We start from the raw sequence: 19,289 nt of genomic DNA, 5'->3' as shown, positions 1-19,289 counted from the left end.
TTTAAATGTGAGACTATATGAAGCACAAGGTGGCACACATCCCATTCCTTTCTCCCTAGGCTAACTACTATGTTGGACTACAGAGTGAATGGTTTCTTTTGTTTTGTTTCTTTGAGATTTGTTTGTTTTGAAACAACTATGTAGATGCAGATGGCCTTGATCATCTTTCCATTTGCCAGCCTCATAGCTGGGAGCATCACCAGGCCCAGAGCTATGCATGTTTTAATTATAACTGTAGGTATGTGAACCAAGATCATCACTTTCCATGTTTTCAAACTTCCCCATGTGTCATAGTGGTTGGTGCCTTGCTAGTGTAGCCAGAATCATTATTTTGTAATTCAGTCATGTTGTTTCACACAGCTACAGTTCACCAGTTGAAAATGGATGGGAGAGGGCTAGAGAGATGGCTTAGCAGTTAAGGCAATTCCCTACAAAGCCAAGTTAAGAGTCCCCAAGACCCATGTAAGCCAGATAGATGCACAAGATGGCACATGTGTCTGGAGTCCATTTGCAGCAGCTGGAGGCCCTGGCATGCCCATATTCCCTTTCTTTCTCTCTCTTCCTCCCTCCCTTTCTTTCCCTTTCTCTCAAATAAATAAAAATTTAAATAAAATGGATGGGAGAGTATTATAGTATTATATTATGATTAGTACAACTTACTTGGCCATTCTCTCTCTTTTTTTTTTTTTGGTTTTTCAAGGTAGGGTCTTACTAGCTCAGGCTGACCTGGAATCCACTATGTAGTCTCAGGCTGGCCTGGAACTCATGGTGATCCTCCTACCTCTGCCCCCCAAGAGCTAGGACTAAAATTGTGCGCCACCATGCCCAGCCCTCGCCAGCTCTTAAGAGTGCTGCGACTAAAGGCATGTGCCACCACACCAGGCTTTTCCTCGCCAGTTCTTGATGTGGTCATCTTTTTCAGTGTTGAACCAGTGACATCTCACTGATCTATTTCCAGGTTTCCTCCTGTGAAAAGCCTATAAACAGCACTGTTCTTTTTCTACTGGGTATCAATCCTTTATTGGTTACATGTGTTTATAAATAATTCTCTCCTGGACCCCAAAAGGATAAACCTCTGGTTGACTTTGAAATTTAGTAAAGTGAGAAGGCAAAGTCAGTATGACTCTCAAACTTCACAGCTACTTGCCAAGCCTTTATTATGAATGTTTCTCGAACTTTTTTGTCCACTTAGTTGAATTCTTCACTGAGCGCCAATACATATGTACAGACTGAAAGAGCTATAACTGAATTTCTTATAAGGGATACTTTTTTTCTTTTCTTTTAAAAAAAATTTATTTATTTGAGAGAGGGGAAAAAGGCAGAGACAGAGAGGGGGGAAGGGAGGAAGAGAGAATGAATGGGCGCGCCAGGGCTTCCAGCCACTGCAAGCAAACTCCAGATGTATGCGCCACCACCTTGTGCATCTGGCTTACATGGGTCCTGGGGAATCGAACCGAGGTCCTTTGATTTTGCAGGCAAGCGCCTTAAGCGTTAAGCCATCTCTCCAGCCCTTATAAGGGATATGTTATTGAACACACGCAAATATAACAAAGCAGTATGTCTCTACACAACCACCAGTAGATTTTGGATTTCAAATGAGTAAGTAAATAATCACCTACTTTGATTTAGAACAGACTGGCAAAACCCTTACCTCCTAACCAGGCGTGGTGGCACACACCTATAATCCCAGCAGTGGGGAGCCTGAGGCAGGAAGACCTGAGTTCCAGGTAGTGAGACCCTACCTCAGACAAACAACAACAAAGTCTGGACACTTTACCATTAAGCCCATCTACATATCTGAAACAATCCGGGGCAGTGCGCTCTACTCAATGAACTATGGTTCACATTCAGATTAAACAAGTGCACTTTTAAATCTCCAGCTGTACGAACATAAATCAGCTCTTAACAGGAACGAACTGATTTTGCATTTCTTCAGAAAGATATCTGCTCAACAAAGTTCACCTCGAGGAGCCCCATTAAATATCCTGCCAAGTCAAGAGAGGGGCAAATATCATCAAAGGGGGCCCTTGGGTCACTCACTGTACCCCCTTCGTTTTCCGGCGAGGCCCCTCCAATCCGAGACTAACATCTACCCAGACAGGGTGTTTTGCAACTGCCGTCCTCATCTTACTCTGACGAGCCGTTCAAAGACGGCTATCTCGCAATGGGTTTCTCAGCACTAGGGGGCTAAGTTCGGGGCAGACGGACCTCGAAGCCCAGGGCGTGCAAAGGCCGGCAGCGCGGGTCTCGGGCGGGCGGGCGCCGCGCCGCGCCCCGGCAGAGCGCGCCCGCGCGGCCCGGGCCCTCACCTTTCCGCAGCTCCCGCTCCCACACCGTGACGATGGGCCGCGAGTGCTTGCGATGGTGGATGAGCCACAGCGACAAGGTCTGCACGCTCTGCTGCGAGTTACTCAACTCCGACAGCTTCTTCTCCAGCGCCGCCTCCGAGAAGGCGGACATCCCTCCGGAACCACGTCCACGCCGTCCCACGCCGTGGAGGCCGAGGGGAGGAGAGTTCTACAGCCCTCGCCGCGGCCTCGCCCCCTCACCCCACCTCTCCACAAACCCTCGCCCTCGCCACCGCCGGGGCCTCAGCCAGCTCCGGCCGCAAGCAAGATGGCGGCCGACCGGCAGTAACGTCACTGCCCGGCCCGCCCCTTCCGCGGCTGTGCGAAAGCCGGCGCGGCCTGGGGGCGGGGCCTGGGGGCAGAGGGGCGGGGCGGGGGCGGGGCCACACTAGCGTCGAGACCGGGTGGGGCCGTACCGCTTGAGTCCCGCCCAGAGGCAGGGCCCGGGTAGATTTGCAAGAAAAGTCCCCCTAGGAAGTCGTGATCGCGGATCTCTGAATAGGTTTGTACAGTGATGGGAACTGGTGCAGCCACATGAATTAGGTCACTAGTAGAGTGTCTGTCTAAAATGCGTGAAATCCTAGGTTCAGAACTGACTAACGGGTTGGAGAGATGGTTTAGCGGCTATGGTATTTGCCTGCAAAGCCAAAGAACCCAGGTTCGATTCTCCAGGACCCATATAAGCCAGATGCACAAGGGGCACATAATTTTTAAAAAAAGCAAAAAGCAAAACTCACTACCGAAAAAAAATAAATAATAAACCCCCAGGCTGGGTGTGGTAGCGAACGCCTTTAATCCCAGCACTCAGAAAGCACAGAAGCAGGAGGACCGCTATGAGTTTGAGGTCAACCTGAGCTGGCGCGACACATTAGTTCAAAAAATCAAAAGAAAATAAAAATAAATAGGGCTGGAGAAATGGCTTAGCAAGTAAGGCATAGCTAGCAAAAGCCAAAGGACACTAGTTGGATGCCATATAAAGCCAAATTCACATGGTGGTGCATGTGTCTAGAGTTTGTAGTGGCTAGAGCGCCGTCTCTCTCTCGCTCGCTCTCCACCTCCCTGCCCCCGTCTCTAATTAAAAAATAAATTAATAAGAATCCCAGTACTCAGGAGGCATGAGTTTGAGGCCGCATAGTGAATTCCAGGTCAACCTGGACTAGAGCCCCCCCCAAAAAAACACCTCAAGCCAGGCGTGGTGGTGCACGCCTTTAATCTCAGCACTCGGGAGGCAGAGGTAGGAGGATCACCATGAGTTAGAGGCCACCCTGAGTCTACATAGAGAATTCCAAGTCAGCCTGAGCTAAAGTGATACCCTACCTCGAACCCCCCCCCAAAAAAATAACCTCAAAAAAACAAAAAATACACTTGTCTGTCACATGCTCTCTCAAATAAATAAAAATTTTTAAACTTTAAAAAATAATAAATTTTTTAAAAAATTACACAGATGGCCAGGCGTGGTGGCACATGGCTTTAATCCCAGCAATTGAGAGGTACAAGTAGGAGGATTGGTGTGAGTTAAGGCTACCCTGAGACTATATAGGGAATTTCAGGTCAGCCTGAGATAGAGTGAAACCCTACTTTAAAAAACAAAAAACAAAAACAGAAACAAAACAAAACAAAATTTACAGATAAATGGATGGGGAAACGACTCAGTGGTTAAAGGTGCTTGCTTGCAAAGCCTGGCAGCCCAGGTTGAATTCCCCAGTACCCACATAAAGCCAGATGCAGAAAGTGGTACATGCATCTGGAGTTCATAAAAAGGCCCTGCTGTACCCATTTTCTCTCTCTCTTTTCTCTTTCCTCACAAAAAAATGAATAAAAATATTTTTTTCAGTTCTACATATGAGTGTTGGGGTTACAACTCAGTGTAGAATATTTTCCTATCTAACCTGGGGTTAGATTCCCAGCAGTTCAAGAAATATTTTAAAAAAATATAAATATTTTTTTAAAAAAGATGATTAATCTGGATTTGGTGGCACATGCCTTTAATCCCAGCATTCAGGAGGCAGAGGTAGGAGGATTGCTGTGACTTTGAGGCCACCCTGAGACTACATAGTGAATTGCAGGTTAGCCTGCACTAGAGTGAAACCCTACCTTGAAACCCCCCCCCCCAAAAAAAGAAAAGATGGTGAATGCATCTGGAGTTCATTTGCAGTGCCAAGAGGCCCTGGTGCCCCATTCTCTCTCTCTCTCTAATAAATAAATTAATTTTTTAAAAAAGCAGGGAGGTAGCTGGGCATGGTGGTTCACATCCTTAATCCCAGCATTCTGGAGGCAAAGGTAAGAGGATGGCTGTGAATTTGAGGCCAGCCTGAGACTACAAAGTGAATTCCAGATCAGCCTGAGTTAGAGCAAGACCCCACCTCAAAAAAAAAAAAAAAAGCCAGGAAGGTGCTACAATGCAGTTCACAGGGGCTTCATGGTTGGCCTATGAAAGGGGTCTTTCGGGGATGATATTGAGGACAATCTTCTCAAGTGGGGGAGGCACATGTTTGGCTGGTTTTCCTTCTCTAAGTTCAGTCATTATCAAGTGTGCATACATGTTCTCCCTCCAGTTTGTATGCTCCACTTTCCATGAATAGTATACACCCTGCCTATGCCAAGCATTATCCTCAGTTCCTGCTTCTGCTACTCCAGGGTCCTTCCAACCCAGAATCCTAGATAGTAGTAAATGTGTTGTGTCCTAGATGATGCAAATCACTGCACCTGGGACAACCCGCTCTTCCTATTCCCAGGCAGGGTGTGCAAAAGGAAAGCACTACCAGAAGCGCAAGGTCATGGCTTTCCTGATTCCTTTTGTGTACTCTTCACTTATGCCAGAGCTCCTTGGTCCTGCATGCTTTGAGTATATGAGTTACAGTCACCAGCTGGGAGTGAGGGCAAGGCGGGGGGAGGGTGTGTATGGACACAAGATAGAAGGATGGGTTTCAGCTACTTCCGGGTCCCTCAGACACCTAAAGCTGAGAGCCTCAAGCCTGGGGCAGCTTGTGGAAGAACATGGGTGATGGGAAGAGGAAGAATGTAGACTCTTTTGAAGGGGCCTGAATGCTCAAGGAGTGTCCTGTCCTTCAAAGTCTACTTTATTCCCCAGTGGATTAACAAATTGGCACCCTATCTGGTATTGTGGGGTATAAGAAATGCTGGAAAGAGGGTCATTGAATTTGCAACACAGTCTTGTGTTTTGGAAATGGCCATGGGCAGTGTGAAGCAGGTTTGCTGATGCCTGCATGGAGACCCCATGGGGCCATGAGGATGAACCGTGGATTGCTGTGGAGGCCCAGTGGAGATGCCAGGATCACGAGATGGCTGCCAAGAACTGCCGGCCCCGATGAAGTTTTCCAGGACTCTGAGTAGCCTAGATGGAGGGGCAGAATTGAAATGCCAGACACTTGTTGCTGGTTAGAATTATCAGACTTGGAGATTTGTCACTGGCTAGAGTTGTTGGACTTGGAGTAACAGTTTGATGTTTGCCCTGTTTGTTTTAAATCTTGTATTGGTTAAATATTTCTGCTATGCCCAATGCCATCTTTTACAGTGTGAGTATTTATTCTGTGTCATTATGGGTTTTTTGGGGGGGTGGATTTTTTGGTTATTATGGCTCAGTTAAAAGATCTTGGACTATGGGAATGTTCAAACATCACCGGGATTGATAAAAACTATGGGGACTTTTAAAGTTGGACTGATTGCATTGCATTTTACATCATGTATGGATATCAGTTTATGGGGATCAGGGGTGGAATGTGGTGGTTTGATTCAGGTGTCCCCCGTGAACTTAGGTGTTCTGAATGCTAGGTTCCCAGCTGATGGAGATTTGGGAATTAATGCCTCCTGGAGGAGGTGTATTTTGGGGAGTGGGCTTATGGATGTTATAGCCAATTTCTCCTTGCCAGTGTTCGGCACACTCTCCTGTTGCTATTGTCCATATTATGTTGGCCAGGGGGTGATGACCACCCTCTGCTCATGCCATCATTTTCTCCTGCCATGGTGGAGCTTCCCCTCGAGCCTGTAAGCCAATAAACTTCTTTTTCCCAGTAGCTGCTCTTGATTGGGTGATTTTTACCAGCAACACGACCTGACAGCAGCACTCAGAAAACAACAACAAAATTCCAGTTCTGTGAATTATCTCAAGACACTTGTGACTTCCTGCAAAATAGATACTTTGAAAAAAAAAAAAACGGTGTTAAACTGGGCACGGTCACAGTGGTGCACACCTTTAATCCCAGCACTTGGGAGGCAGAAGTAGGAGGATCACTGTGAGTTCAAGGCCATCCTGAGACTACATAGTTAATTCCAGGTCAGCCTGGGCTAGACTGAGACCCTACCTTGAAAAACCAAAAAACAACAAAAACAAGTTTTAAGCTAAACTTTTGTAGTATAATTAAGAAAAGTCTTGGGCTGGAGAGATGGCTAAGCGGTTAAGCGCTTGCCTGTGAAGCCTAAGGACCCCGGTTCAAGGCTCGGTTCCCCAGGTCCCACGTTAGCCAGATGCACAAGGGGTGCACGCGTCTGGAGTTCATTTGCAGGCGCTGGAAGCTCTGGCGCGCCCATTCTCTTTCTCTCTCCCTCTATCTGTCTTTCTCTCTGTCTGTCGCTCTCAAATAAATAAATAAATAAAATATTTTTTTTAAAAAGTCTTAAATTCACTATATCCATTGTAGCAGTCATTCTCAAGTCACTGGGACACAGTTCAGACACAGTTATGGAGGAAGGGAACTTATTGAAGATAGAGCTGATGTTCCATAAAGGCACAAGAAGCTGCCTCACTTTTACAGGCCCTGGCAGAGAGAAAAACCCAAAAAACCACCAGCACAAGCAAGCACACTTATGGAACTCCAGGCAAAGCTCAGGCACTTTGCATATCTTTAGACTAGAATTCCAAATCCACCACTGAACCTTAGGGCTGGATCCTAGTATCCATCCACAGTAACACCTCCTCCAGGCAAGTGGCTGCAGATCTAAATTACAAACTTTAAGAAAATCCTCGGTACATTGGGAACCAACCATTCTAACTACCACATCCGTCTTTTTAAGTTGCTATGTGACCTTTGTAATATGGTTTTTATCACAATTTAGCCATTTACCTGCTGTGAATGTACCAACTTCTCACGGTGGCTACAATGGCCCAAATTGATAGCAACTAGTGAAATTTCACAGAAGATATATTTCTTTATGTTTTTTTTGTTTTGTTTTGTTTTTTGTTTTTCGAAGTGGCCACCACTCCCGGCTTTATTTATATATTTTAATTTCCCCCTAAATCTGTTTTTTTTTTTTTTTTTAATTTTCTTTTTAGGTAGGATTTCACTCTAATCCAGGCTGACCTGGAATTCACTATGTAGTCTCAGGGTGGCCTTAAATTCTCGCAATCCTCCTACCTCTGCCTCCTGAGTAGTGGGTTTAAAGAAGAAGACCTCTTGCCCCAGTCAGCGCAGGTCAGCTAGCCCAGTCTCAAAGGTTGTAATCTCTCAATTGCAGCTGAAAAGGCAACAGTTCACCCAAAGATTTTTCTTACTGTGCCTTATCCCTCTGTTTACACCAGTTCATTTCTACACAAAGCAACCCTGCACAACTTCTCAGTACACGGGCATAACAGCAAGCTTTTCACACAAACTGCTAGCCCAGTCCAAACAAAGCTCTTTCTCACCCTCATAAGCCAAACCTCACAGTCCATAGTTCTCACTGTATTCAGGTCTTTCAACTCTGACCAGAACAGTCCATCAAGCTGTACTTACAGCACTGCAAGGCATCTCTTAGGCCAAGGTTTGAAATCCTTCCACATTCCTCTTGAAAATAAGCTCCAAAAGATCAAAGCCACACAGTCAGGTGTCTAGCAGCAATCCCACTCTTCGGTACCACTTTACTGTTGCAGTCAGGTTCAGCATTGCTCGTAGAAATCACCCAACCAAGAGAAGCTTCTAGGAAAAAGAGGTTTATTTTGGCTTATAGGCTTGTGGGGAAGCTCCACAATGGCAGGGGAAAATGGTGGCATGAGCAGAGGGTGGACATCACCCCCCTGGCCAACATAAGGTGGACAATAGCAAGAGGAGAGTGTGCCAAACACTGGCAAGGGGCAACTGGCTATAATATCCATAAACCTACCCCAACAATACTCTGCCTCCAGGAGGCATTAATTCACAAATCTTCATTAGCTAGGAACCTAATATTTAGAATACCTAAGTTTATGGGGAATACCTGAATCAAACCATCACACTGAGGTAGGATTTCTGTCTAGCCCAGGCTGATCTAGAGTTCAATATGTAGTCTCTCCAAGTGGCCTTAAACTCATGGTAATCATCCTACTTCTGACTGCTGAATGCTGGGATTAAAGGTGGGTGGAGGTCTGGCAAAAAATTTAATTATTAAATTATATTCATTGGAAAAAGTACAGAGCTAAGGAAAGACAACCATGTGGCTAGAGATCCCATGTGGAGAGCCTGGAAAAGCTGTAGAAAGAAAAGAGAGAAAAGAAAATTCAAGGAGATCCTGCCATGTGGGGAGCTGGAAGGGATAAAAAAAAAAAAATGTGGAGAGTAAAGGCTGGGGGAGCCTCCCCTCTGCCCAACCCAACCTGGGTCCTGGAGGCCCAGCCAAGGGAAAAATTCACCCACACCTGGAAGTTCCCAATTGGCCAGAGAGTGTGCCTTCCCCTTGCAAATGTATTTATAACCATATGGTGATGGCTGTCTTCCGGCTCAGGTGAACTAGAGGGACAGCTTGTTGGTTAAGGATAGGGGCTTTCTCAAGAAAAGACTAGCCCTGACACCACATTCTGGGGCTTGAACTTGGCCAACCACAGTGTTTAAAACTTATGAAAAACCTCCCTCCTAGGAGGGATCCTGGTTGTTTGTGGAAAAACAGGTCTAGGGAACTGGGCAAGAGATAAGAAGTCAGACCACCTTTGATTTCTAGCAAGTGCATGCTTTTCTGCCTTTTTTTTTTAACTCTCAGAGGCCCAGCCACCCTAATCGTACTCCCTCTCATTCCACTGCTCTCATGAAAAGACACGCTAACTGCTGTTAGAATAAAGGGGACAATGATGTCAGATCTTCTGGTGGAATAGGGGTGTATAAATATGGCAGCTAGAAAGTGTCTCTCAGAAAGGGGAACTATTCTAAAGGACCCCAAAAGTGTACTGATGGAGTGCAGGATAATTGTCTTGGAAGAAAATGTTTGGGAGAAAGAATAAAAGTAAGGAGTTAATGAGAAGTGAGCAAACTGTTCACCTTTAGTGGTTTCCTTCTTGTGGACTTCCAGGCTTTGGCGAACACTCAAGGGAACCATCTGAGCATGAGCTGGCTGAGATTCTCTCCTAGAACTATTCATCAAATGGCACAGTAGTATCTGACATGGTCTGAATCTGTTTCTGTATGGCTTGTAGAACAAAAGAGATATTAGCAGAGTAATCAGGAATATATACATATTTAACATTTAACCTTGATAATGATGAGTATACCATATTTTGTATAATAGCCTTTCAGAGTTTACCTTTTTTGATTTGTTCTGGGCAAGGGCAAAGGTTGGTACCATAGAACCACTGGGTGCCAGTAGGGGTTGTAGAGTATATTGTTGGCCTCAGGACTTATTTAATGATGTCCTGACTCAAGTTAGAAGGGACTCACCATTGCTTTAAGTATAAGGAAGTCTTTTTAAATTACAAGACCCTTGGTCAAACTCATCCATATATATATTTTAGATTTGAAAATAACCATTTTGACACCTATGGTTATTTTTCCTTATTGTAGATTTAGAATTATTAGAGAAGAGGCCATTATGCCTTAATACCTTGTTTGTCTCCCCTTTTTGGAAGCTCTTGTTGTGTTATTTAATAGGCCATTCATATAATATTTGAGGTATCCTTTATCTTTGGTTATATATTTCTGAGTGTTAAAAGATCAAGCAGATAGCCAAAATTCAATCAAGGATTAATTTTGGAGGTCACTAGTGGCTCTCCAAAGAAGATTTTAGAAACCTGGACATAACTCTATAGCTTTTCTGATACTAGTGTTGTCTGTTAGAATGAGTCAGGGTCATTCTGGCCAAGTAGTTTTCCCTTCTTTGGGAAACAGGAGGACTGATTTCTCTTCACTTGTTTCAGACTGTACACTATTTTTTTTGTTGTTGTTGTTCCTGGGTCTCCATATCTTCCCTTATCAGGAAGACAGGTAAATTACTAGGAGACCAGTGTAAAAGTGTACCATCATTTCCAGTGGCCTCATGATCTGGCAGCAGGGGCCAAAATATTGGTCTTTTTAGGTCCAGTGAATCTAACTGGCTTTGGCTTGTACATAGGTTATTAAAACACATAGAAAAGAAGTTACACCAACCTGGATGTATGTACATATATAGTGCATTTGACTACTGAAACAGATCTAGTTAAAGGACAGCATAAGAGCTTTCAGTCATTTTTTTCAATTTTTTAATTAAAAAGTTCCATGATTATAAAAATATCCCATAGTAATACCCTCCCCCCCACTTTCCCCTTTGAAACTCCATTCTCCATCATATCCCTCCCCCTCTCAATCAGTCTCTCTTATTTTGATGTCATGATCTTTTCCTCCTATTATGATGGTCTTGTGTAGTGTCAGGCACTGTGAGGTCATGGATATCCAGGCCATTTTGTGTCTGGTGGGAGCACATCATAAGGAATCCTACCCTTCCTTTGGCTCTTACATTCTTTCCACCACCTCTTCCACATTAGACCCTGAGCCTTGGAAGGTGTGATAGAGATATTGCAGTACTGAGCACTCTGGTCACTTCTTTCCAGCACCATAATGCCTCCTGAGTCATCCCAAGGCCACTGCTATCTGAAAAGAGAAGGTTCTCTACCAAAAGTGAGAGTAGCATTAATACAAGGGTATGAGCATTAAGAGACGTGCTTACTGGGCAGTTTGATAAGCATAATATGTACTTTTAGCCAGACAGCAGCAGACCTTACACCCCTAGGGCTCATGACTACCCTGGTTTTAGTTTTTCAGTATCAGGGATGTATTCCCTCCCATGGAGAAAGCCTCCAGTCCAATTAGAGGGCAGTTGGTTTCCATCATGACAGACATACCACTATTGCACCCTTTGGCTCATTTGGCCTTACTGGCCAAATATTTAAGTCATTTTGTCCAACCTTGAAGTTTAGTTATCTTGTGATGGCATAGACCATATCTGAAGCATAGAAAGTAGGCATGTCTTATTCTCTAAATATATAATAGCTATACTATAAATACAAGTGCTGAAAACAATATATATCTAAATGAACTAATTTAACCTAGAAATTGTGAGCAAAAAGACAAGCAAAACAGTATGAAGACTTGGCACATCTGTTTGAAAATATCCTTGATTAGTTGCGGTACCTGTGTGGGTACCAATTTACTCAGGAAAGGCTGGAAACAGAGCCACAGAGTTTGAAATTATTTATCTCAGATGAGGACCATAGTTTGAGCATGAAGCTATACATATACATACATACACACACACACAGACACACAGACATCAGGGATATATCTTAAGAATTAATTTTGCTGGGAGTGGTGCACACCATGCCCAGCTTCCAAATATATTGAAAAAATAAATAAAAAAGATTTTTGTTGGTAGACACGGGAGAGTTCAGTGGTTCACTCGCTGGCTCTGAGGTGCCCGCAGGCTGCGTTCCGTCCATACCTCGGCTCTCCCTGGAAAGGGAGGGAGGCTTCGTGGACCGGGAGCGAGCCTCCGCCCGGCAGTCAGCTCGAAGTCGCTAGGACTTTTCTCAAACTTGTGTGCTGAGGAGACTCAGATGTTGGCCTCAGCTCCTAGGCTGAACTCAGCAGATTGGCTCATGAAAACTAATGTATTGAGACAAAGGAAAGGACCTGGAAGAAAGCAACATCTATTATCCTGGGCTTGGCAGCAAGGAAGAGGACAAGTAGTGGAATTCCTGCAATCTGAAAAGCACAGTGAAAGGTGACGTAGAAGCTGAATGAAGGGTGATGGAGAGAGGTATAACATTCCAGCCCCTCAATCTAGAAACATTAGTAAGAACCAACAACAGCTTACTAGACAGAAGACTAAGGATCAGAATTCCCAGATGAAGATTGTTCACAAGAAAAAAGAACAAGGACACAGTTACAACTCATCAGCGGCTGCATGGCAGGGCATGCAAGATGGCGGGAAGAACAATCTTTCTAGTAATCGAAATTGGAACTCTAGCCCATCAAGTCCCAGTTTGATTTTCTTTTTTTGTGTGTGGTTTTTCGAGATAGGGTCTCACTCACCCCAGGCTGACCTGGAGCTCACTATGTATGTTGTCTCAAGGTGGCCTCAAACTCACGGCCATCCTCCTACCTCTGCCTCCCAAGTGCTGGGATTAAAGGTGTGCGCCACCACACCCGGTCCCAGTTTGCTTTTTAAGTCTCAAGCTAATCAGAACTATGCCAGAGCCAAATTTAGTGAGCCACCATCACCAAGTGTTCTTCCCAAGCCACTGGATTCCAGTTTCCTTTAATCCTTCAGATAAGAAAATAATGACATTTCAACTTAAAATCTTAAAGTACAGGCCTAAGATTAAGTACTAATGTTTAAATTTAGAAGTGGTTACATAGTCATGTCTGAACCAGATTGACTTAAGGAGGTAAAACTTTTAATTTACAAGTATGATCAAGACTATCTCACTTGTTTTATGTGCTGTGTGCATGGTGACATATCAGTGCAATTTAAATAATTGTACTTGATAGGAGTACCAAGTAAATAAATTCAAGTGAACCATTCAGGTTGATTTGGGGAATAGCTGGCTTTTAAAATTGTCTATTGGGGAGATAGTAGTTTATAGTCAGTCAGGTTATAGGTTTCTAGCTGAAATATACAGGGGCTTAAAATAATGTAGACATTAGGAAATTAAATGTCCTAGGGGTACCGACACTGCCAAGAGAAAATGAACTTTCACTGAAGATTTCATTTTACTAAACTGTACTTACTAATTGGTATATTTGTGAAGGTCAGTAAGGGCATCTTGAAACAAAGCAGTCTATGTCCAAGTGGCCCTGTTTTTTGGATCTCACTCTAGCCCAGGCTGGGTCTGGACTCAGCGATCCTGCCTCAGCCTCCCAAATGCACTGGGATTAAAGGTGTGTGCCATCATGCCTGGCTTTATCCCTCTTTTCTTTTCTTTTCTTTTCTTTTCTTTTCTTTTCTTTTCTTTTCTTTTCTTTTCTTTTCTTTTCTTTTCCTTTCCTCTTTCCCTCTTTCCCTCTTTCCCTCTTTCCCTCTTTCCCTCTTTCCCTCTTTCTTTCTTTCTTTCTTTCTTTCTTTCTTTCTTTCTTTCTTTCTTTCTTTCTTTCTTTCTTCCTTTGAGTGTTCTACTGTTTATTTTCTCTCCTAGAAAGGCCTTTGCCAATATCATTCATTTTCAAATAGTTACTTGAGTCTGCTTTAGGCCTAGCCCTAGGCTAAGTGATGCTAGGAACACACTCAATAAGACAGCCCCCAAACATGTTTTCTCAGACCTTGTCATCTGCACATGGAGGCAGTAGACCTGTAGCAGACAATAGCAGCACAGAGCTTTGAGGGCCTAGAATGAAAGAGGCACAAGATTGTGGGTGTCCAGAGAAAGTTGTTACCCATTGGCATCAGGGAAATCTTCCTGGAGGAGGAGACAAATGAGGAAAAGAGCCAGCTAGAATGCATGCCATGCCCTACACCTACCCTCCTTGTCCTCTGTCTGCAGACCACCTGACCACTCTCCTCTGTGCCAGACTTGGCACTGGTTATGGAGGTCTCAGCTCTGAACAACATGGTCATGGAGTCAGTCTGGTGCTGGGGAAGGAACTAAACAAGCACATAGGTCCACGTGAAATCATGGAAGGGTGGAATGGGGTGCCAAGAGAACATAGACCTAGCTGGGGAGATAGTACTGAAGATAAGACCCACTATGGGAAAAGTTTCAGGAGTGGTGATTTCAGGGTTGGAGGCAGCACACGTAAAGACCCTGAGGTGGCATAGAGCCCATTTGGATATCCCTGTTTCTTAAGTATAGTGGAGATGCATCTGTCTGCAGATGGACAATTTTTTTTAAATACTTGTTTTAAGTACCTACAGAAGAAAGAGCCATGTAATTACATGTCATAAGCTTGTAACATATGTAAAGTTTTATTTTTTCCTACAAAAAGACTATTTTTAGTATGAATTTTCTGGATGTATGACTATGGACTTTTTTTTTTCTACTAGGGCCTAATTTTAAAGGTCCCCAATTATTTTAAAGAAGTTTGCCCTCTTGCTAAAGTGCCAGTGAATGTACAATTGATTTGATTTTAAGCTACATATCAAAGTAAAACCTAATATTAAGCTTATATTAAAAGATTTAAGCTGCTAAGACATTTCCTATTTTTGAGACTTAAAATGCAGTACAGGATCTCCATTCTGTTCCCCAGTTCTTAAACCCAAAGATTCATTTTTGCTTTCACCAGCCCTGATGAGACAGTGATTGGATCCAGTGGCTCTGATGCTTTTGGTGATTAAGTGCACCTGAGGGAGACTTATGCAAAAGGTATAATCTCAACCCAAAGGGTTAAAATACTAATAGCTGTTAATGCTACTATCTAATTTGATACCCATATTTTGCTGTTGACAAGTTAAATTGTAATTTTCCAAATTCTGATGAGATATGGAAATCTTTTTAAGTAGGGAAAAAGTAGATAAAGAAATATAGGAAGACCTCCAAGAGTGGGAGGGGACCTCAAAAGAAAGGAGGGGGTTACTTCATGTATATGATGTAAGTTTGAACCATGAAATTAAAAAAATAAATTCTTCTCAGTAGCTTGCTTTTAAATAATAAAAACCCTTGACAAACAGAAGAACCTAATTTATTTTAAAGCCAATTTTTATAACTATTAAACCATAACAAATTAGCACCAGTGAACTGTTAATGAGTGAGGCATTAACCTCTGTTTCTCTATTGGTTAAAACCTTGGCATTGCAGGCATGGTAGCGCACACCTTTAATCCCAGCACTCCGGAGGCAGAGGTAGAAGGATCATTGTGAGTTTGAGGCCACCCTGAGACTCTATAGTGAATTCCAGGTCAGCCTGGGCTGGAGTGAAACCGTATCATAAGAAACAAACAAACGAACAAAAAAACCCTTGGCATCAAGAAAACATACTGGGCGTGGTGGCACATGCTTTTAATCCCAGCAGAGGCAGAGGTAGGAGGATTGCCATGAGTTAGAGGCCACCCTGAGATTGCATCGTAAATTCCAGGTCAGCCTGAACTAGAGTGAAACCCTACCTCAAAAACTCAAAAAAAAAAAAAAGAAAAAAAGAAAAAGAAAAAGAAAAAGAAAATATATTTTAGATTTTATCCATTTAGTTGTTTCAATGGGTGGGCCCTGTGCTAAGCAATCTTCATTGCCATTATGATCTGGTGATATCTATCTTTCTTTTTTATTTTTTATCTCCCTTTTTGGTCTCATTTTTTTCTTGGCTTCCTGATTGTAATAAACAGAAGTTGCCAGCTAGAACAACTGTTTTAAGCTCTTATCTGGTTCAGCTACCAATTTTTGTAATTTCTTATAAATATCTAAGCTGGAAATAATCTTTATAAATACTTCTAATACACCTGTAAAAGATTTTATTAAAAGTAGCTAAAGCAGCCAGCCATGGTGGCACATGCCTTTAATCCCAGCACTGGGGAGGCAGAGGTAGGAGAATCACCATAAGTTCAAGGCCATCCTGAGACTACATAGTGAATTCCAAGTTGGCAAGAGTGAGACCTTACCTTGAAAAACCAGTATATATATGTATATATAAATATATATATGTACATACATAAATAAATAAATATATATACACATACACACTCATATAGCAAAGCCGATAATCCCAGAACTTAGAAGGTACAGCCAGAGGATCAGGAATTCAAGGTCATCCTTAGGTACATAATAAATTCAGAATCAGCCAGATATACATGAAACCTGTCTGCAAATAAATATTCTGGGTGTGGTGGTGCATTCCTTTAATCCCAGCATTTAGGAGGCAAAGGTAGGAGGATTATTGTGAGTTCAAGGCCAGCCTGAGATGATAGGGTGAATTTCAGGTCAGCCTTGGCTAGAGGAAAACCCTACCTTGAAAACCCAAAATAAATAAATAAATAAACTTGAAGCTGACAGGTATCAAATATGTTTGTTAATCTTCTTGGTAGTTAGACATGATGGTGTGCCTTGTAATCATAGCACTTGGGAAGGCTTAAGGTCAGCTGGAACTAAACAGTGAGTTCAAGACTAGTCTGAGCTACACAGTAGAGAATGTTTTAAACTAGAACACAACATAACTGAGTTAGGAAAGACCACTTGCTAAGCGCCGATTGTTGCCAGACTCAACCTCTTCTTTCTCAATGGAGCGAAAAATACTAGGCAAGCCTCAACCCCCTGAGCTGTCAAAAGGAGGAAATGGCTAAGACAAAATAGAGGTTGCCCTTGGCAACCTCACCACATAGCTGACTGCCATGGAAGAGCATAATTAACTGCCATGCCACATATGCTTTTGGAAAGCCCCTGCTTGCTTGCTCGCCCCACTTTGCTACTATGGAATCTACCTTGCTGCTAAGAGTATAAAATGAAAGTGCAGGTTGAGCTGTGGGCCCAAGTTCTTTGGGAGTGATCCTGGCTTCAGTCCCCTATAAATAAACTCCTCTCTTCCACTCTCAATGGTGTTGGAGTAATCATTCCAGAGAAATTTCTGCTACACAACAAAATAAGGAAAAAAAAAAAGTCTGAGCTGGAGAGATGCCTCAGAGGTTAAAGGCACTTTTTTATAAAGCAAGCCCAGCTTTGATTCTCCAGTACCCATGTAAAGCTATTCTCACAAAGTAGGCATACTTCTGGAGTTTGTTTGCAGCAGCGGGAGGTCCTGGCATGTGCTCTCTCTCTCTCTCTCTTTCATAAATATTTTTTTGTTGTTGTTTTTTCCGAGGTAGGGTCTCACTCTACCCAGGCTGACCTGGAACTCAAATTAACAGTAATCCTTTATCTCTGCCTCTCAAGTGCTGGGATTAAAGGCATGCTAGTCTACCATGCAGCCCAAAAAATACATTTTTAAATGTTTAAAAATCCATCTGGGGCCAGGTATGGTGGCGCACGCCTTTAATCCCAGCACTCAGGAGGCAGAGGTAGGAAAATTACCATGAGTTGGAGGCCAGTCTGAGCTATAGAGTAAGTGCCAGGTCAGTCTGACCTAGGGTGAGACCCTACCTGGAAAAAAACAAAAAGAAAAAAAATCATCTGGTTATGTATTAATCAAGGTTCTCTAGAGGAATAGAACCAATAGAATGTATATGATAGAGGGTTTTCTTTATGTGTATATGCATACATGTTTGGGGGGGTGCCAGGGTGCACATGTGGCTTGGCTGGCAATCTACCAAATACTGTCTGCTGGCTGGAGACCCTGAGAACCCAGCAGCTACTTGGTCTGTGAGCTGGCACTGAATACCTGGAGGATTCCTGTAAAGCCTTTCGTCTTAAGTCTGTGTTGGATGATCAAAGAAGAAGCATTTGGGTATCAGGGAAGGATGGTAGTAACAGGGTAGACGAACTCATCAGCAAGTAGCACTGGCAACCAGGCAAAAGACACTGCATTTTCTTGGAACCTCCTTATACACAGGGCGCTGCTGAAGGGCTGCCCACTCTGGGGGAAAGTTTTACCCCTTAAATTAGTCCTTCCTGGAAACATCCAATGCATGTGCCCAAGAAGCAGGTCTCTTACCTCCTTCCTGATCTGATAAAGTTGACACCAGATTCACCTGTCACAGGTTGCAAGTACAGTTAATCTTTGCTGTTTTTTATGGCATGACCTCTTGAGGCTTGGAGAAATTTCAAGCATTAACTCTTTCTCCTCTTAATCCAATGTCTTACAACTGCATCTATATTCTTCATATCCCCATAGTACATAGTTCTGTTTATCTAATCCTCTTGCCTAGTGTTTAAACTTAACATTGTTTAATCTATATATATTGAGAAAGCTATCCTTTTTTTGTTTGTTTGCTTTTGTTTTCAGAGATAAGGTCTCACTCTAGTTTAGGCTTACCTGGAATTCACTATGTAATCTGAGTGTAGCTTCGAACTCGTGGTGATCCTTCTACCTCTGCCTCCAGACACACGACTATTTTGTGCATATGGCTTTACGTGGGCACTAAGGAATCAAACCCTGGCCTTCAGGTTTTGCTAGCAAGCATCTTTAGCCATTGAGCCATCTCTCCAGCCCCTTATGTTGCTTTTGTCAGATTTTTTTTTTTTTTAGTCATTCCCAGATTTATTGAAAACATTACAGAATAGCAGGAAACATTCAAACAGCTCCACGTGGTGTTTTGAAATTCATCCCCACTGTAGGCTGAGTGACCTGCAGGTTGGAGAGACTGCCAAAGTCCAAAAGCTTCAGCATTTCCTTAGTGTCAGGATCCACCTCAATGATCTCCTGATCCAAGGCTGAGACCTCAGGAACATAGTTATCGCTCCTCTCTCTCTCTTCTTCCTGTAGCTTGATGGAGATTCCTTTCACAGGACCTCTCTGAATCCGTTTCATCAGATGCGTGACATAGCCTGATATCTTGTTGCGGAGCTTCTTGCTGGGAATGATGGCGATCTCCTCGCACACGCGCTTGTTGATGTGGAAGTCATCCAGGCGTGTAGTACTTCTCGATGATGACCCGGGCCGTTTTCTTCACGGTCTTCGTGCGCACGCGGCCCATGTTGGCGGGTCCTAGGAAAAGAGTTCTTTTTAGTTTTTTTGAGGTAAGGTCTTTCTCTAGCCCAGGCTGACCTGGAATTCACTATGTAGTCTCAGGATGGCATCGAACTCACAGCGATCTTCCTACTTCTGCCTCCCAAGTGCTGGGATTAAAGGTGTGTGCCACCATGCCTGGCAGCCACATGTATCTTTAAAGTACTTCCATAAACAGCCCAGCCACAAATATTGCTACTTACCTCTCAGTC

General features: G+C 43.4%; 1 protein-coding gene and 1 pseudogene across 1 annotated transcript in view; both read right to left on the bottom strand.

The window, feature by feature from the left end:
* The window catches only part of Rprd1a (regulation of nuclear pre-mRNA domain containing 1A), an 80,113-nt gene extending 77,549 nt beyond the window's left edge, over window positions 1-2,564 (bottom strand). Inside the window, exon 1 of the mRNA XM_004666778.2 lies at window positions 2,310-2,564. Coding sequence (XP_004666835.1) covers window positions 2,310-2,460 — 151 coding nt within the window. The 5' untranslated portion in view covers window positions 2,461-2,564. The remainder of the gene's footprint in view (window positions 1-2,309) is intronic.
* A 16,032-nt stretch (window positions 2,565-18,596) lies between these two features.
* Window positions 18,597-19,045, bottom strand: LOC101601754 (annotated as a pseudogene).
* Window positions 19,046-19,289: the final 244 nt, after the last annotated feature.

The sequence above is a fragment of the Jaculus jaculus genome, chromosome 15 (genome assembly GCF_020740685.1).
Source record: "Jaculus jaculus isolate mJacJac1 chromosome 15, mJacJac1.mat.Y.cur, whole genome shotgun sequence".
NCBI lineage: Eukaryota > Metazoa > Chordata > Mammalia > Rodentia > Dipodidae > Jaculus > Jaculus jaculus.
The sequence above is the reverse complement of the archived record's forward strand: the minus strand, read 5'-3'. Positions and strand labels throughout refer to the sequence as shown.